A 2,733-nucleotide genomic window follows, 5' to 3' on the forward strand; every position below is an offset into this window, starting at 1 on the left:
AAAAATAACTGAAGTAATAATAATAAATACAGTGTCTTCACAAATTTTTCAGACAAATATAATAATATTTCTTTCACAAATAATTTTACGGTAATTACCTTACCTACTAGTACAAAATGCAATAAAATAGCAGGATATGTTAAAAGTATTGCATTTCACGATTCAAGTTACTGTACTGTACAATATGCTAAAGTCTGAAGCCTTTTTTATCCTGAATTCTTTTATGACATAAAATGAAGCTTAATAAAACACATTTCAGAATTAGTAAATACTTTAATTCAAATAAAACAGTATAAATTTTACTTTTGAAGTAAATTTTCTTGGAAAATGTTCTTAACTCTAATTAATTGTACTATTTTGATGTAATAACACCATGGGAATGTAAAGGGAATATTTTTACAATTTTAAACAACAATGTAACACATAAGTGGTCATTTTAAATAGCACCATACTCATTAAAAATTGTACTATAGCAACAGGAATTGGTCCCAAAAAAATACAGATTGGTCAACAGAAATATAAAAGGAACAAAGTTTACTAAACATTCAACAAAAAGTAAAATAATGAAACTTAAAAATATAGGAAAATGCAGATGCCGAGATATTGCACCTAATTTTCAGCAACTCTTTTCAAATAACACTTCCAAAGAGTATCTTTGTAAAGAACTGCTTGAGTCTCTGGACTCTTTGCAGCAACTATGCCCCTGCCTACAACAATGACATCACCACCATTTTCCAAGATCACTTTCTCTGGAGTATTGTAGACTTGACCAAGATTATCCTTGCTGCTTTCCAGCTGGACTCCCGGAGTTAGCTGGATAAACCCAGGGTCTTTAAAGGTATCTTTGTTTTGGCAAACAAACCCAGTGATCAAATCTGGATATTTAGCTGCCATTGACACTGTTGACTCTCTGTACTCTGGAGTGATAAGGTTGCCCTGTAAATAAAGAAAAAAATTAAATCATGTTGCCCAATGGGTTTCACAATCATTATCAATAGAGTTCAAAGGTTAATGTAATAAATTAATTAAGGGAACTTACCTCACAGCTCATTTCAGCTAAGAAGAAAACACCATGATTCACTCCATTGGCTGAGTTCAGTGCCTTCAATATACCTTCACCAGGTAAAGAATGAGCTGTGACACAGTCAGCCCACTCGGCTACTTTGTGCAAACCCTTAGTGTACTGCAAGGAGACTGTATGGCCAATATCGGCATACTTTCTATCCTCTAGTATCAAAAAGTTGAACCTCTGAGCAAGATCCTTGAGTCTAGTAATAAAGTCATTGCTGAAGTCTTCAATAATATCAGCATGAGTTTTAACTAAACAAACATGTTCCCCAACTTTTTCTAGCAAGTCTAGAATCTTTGTGGTAGATGTAAGGTCTACTGAAAGGCATAGATTAGTTTTTTTTGTTGCCATTATGTTGAACAGCTGTTTTGCTACTGAATTTGTGGCCAGTTCTGCACGCTTCTCATAAGGTAGTTGAATTCTTTCTACAGGCTTATCTGAAATCAAATAAAAGTATTAAGTTATTAACTTAGGTTGTATAATATGTACGCTATTTGATATTCTTCCATAGTTGAAAGATTTTATGAATATAATAAAATAATTACCAATAACAGGAGCCTGTGTTTCTTTTAAATAGTTCTTGACTTTCAGAACAATTTCTTCAGTAATCTTTCCATTTTTCATGAGTATGTCAATCAGCGTGGTCATAGAAAAGAGTGATTTAATTTGAACATCATTCACTTCCAGGTTCTTCTTGCCACCTTGTTCTCTGTCTAATATGATAACAGCATCAGTTACTATCAAACCTTCTTTGCGTAGATCTCTTACGGTTTCCAGTACACTCGACCCGGAAGTTACGACATCTTCAACTATTAGGCAACTTTGTCCCGCCTTGTAATGACCTTCAATTGATTTCTTGGTACCATACGCCTTGGTCTCTTTACGCCTCATCAACATGGATCTCTTAGTTTGCACACTCAATAATGTAGCAATTGGCAGAGCGGTGTACGGAACCCCGCACACATGATCGTATTTTAAATTCTGCATAGCAATTTCCAGTAGGAGGTTTGATATCGATTCCTTAAATTAAAGAATGACAATTATTACATGTTCATTGTTCTTAACGATTTGTTGTGGTCCTTGCATTATCATAACTTACCATAACTTCTGGATAGCTAACTATAACCCTCAAATCAAAATAGACAGGTGTTTTAATGCCGCTCTTAGTTGTAAACTCGCCAAACTTCACAGCATCAATAGAAAACAGCTTGATCGCCAATTCCACTAGTTTCTTATCGTAAGCCATTGTTAATGTATTTATTTAGAGCACGTGAGAACAATATTCCTGTATTTCAAAAGAGGTACTTGTCGCGGCAATGTTTTCCGGCTTTTGAACTGATAGATTGATTGTTGAACTAAAACTTTTGATAAAGTTTTGACAGCAATGACAGTTTTGACCGAACAAATGATGTGTTATCTGCATAGTTTTGTTGCATAAAAATACTGAAAAACTTATTTAAATAATCTAGTTAAGTTATGTAACTAAATAGCACATTCAAAATTGATTAATTCACTTTAGAGATATATATTGATGCTACCTTTTTAAATGTTGCATTCACTGTTCATTCAATATTTTAATCTCTAATGCTTGTCCTGTCATAACTGTCAGTTGCCACTGATCTTTTCAGTCTTTCGTTCATTCAAGTCAAGCACTTGCGGAGAAA

At 33.7% G+C, this 2,733-nt stretch overlaps 1 protein-coding gene across 1 annotated transcript; it reads right to left on the reverse strand.

The window, feature by feature from the left end:
• Positions 1-259: 259 nt before the first annotated feature.
• Positions 260-2,427, reverse strand: r-l (rudimentary-like). Its single transcript, XM_076117278.1, has 4 exons — positions 2,169-2,427; positions 1,615-2,089; positions 1,040-1,506; positions 260-936 (listed from the first exon to the last, which is right to left on the reverse strand). Exons 1-4 carry the CDS (start codon positions 2,313-2,315, stop codon positions 610-612), a joined length of 1,416 nt encoding a protein of 471 aa, XP_075973393.1. The 5' UTR covers positions 2,316-2,427; the 3' UTR covers positions 260-609.
• Positions 2,428-2,733: the final 306 nt, after the last annotated feature.

The sequence above is a fragment of the Anticarsia gemmatalis genome, chromosome 8, assembly GCF_050436995.1.
Source record: "Anticarsia gemmatalis isolate Benzon Research Colony breed Stoneville strain chromosome 8, ilAntGemm2 primary, whole genome shotgun sequence".
Lineage (NCBI taxonomy): Eukaryota > Metazoa > Arthropoda > Insecta > Lepidoptera > Erebidae > Anticarsia > Anticarsia gemmatalis.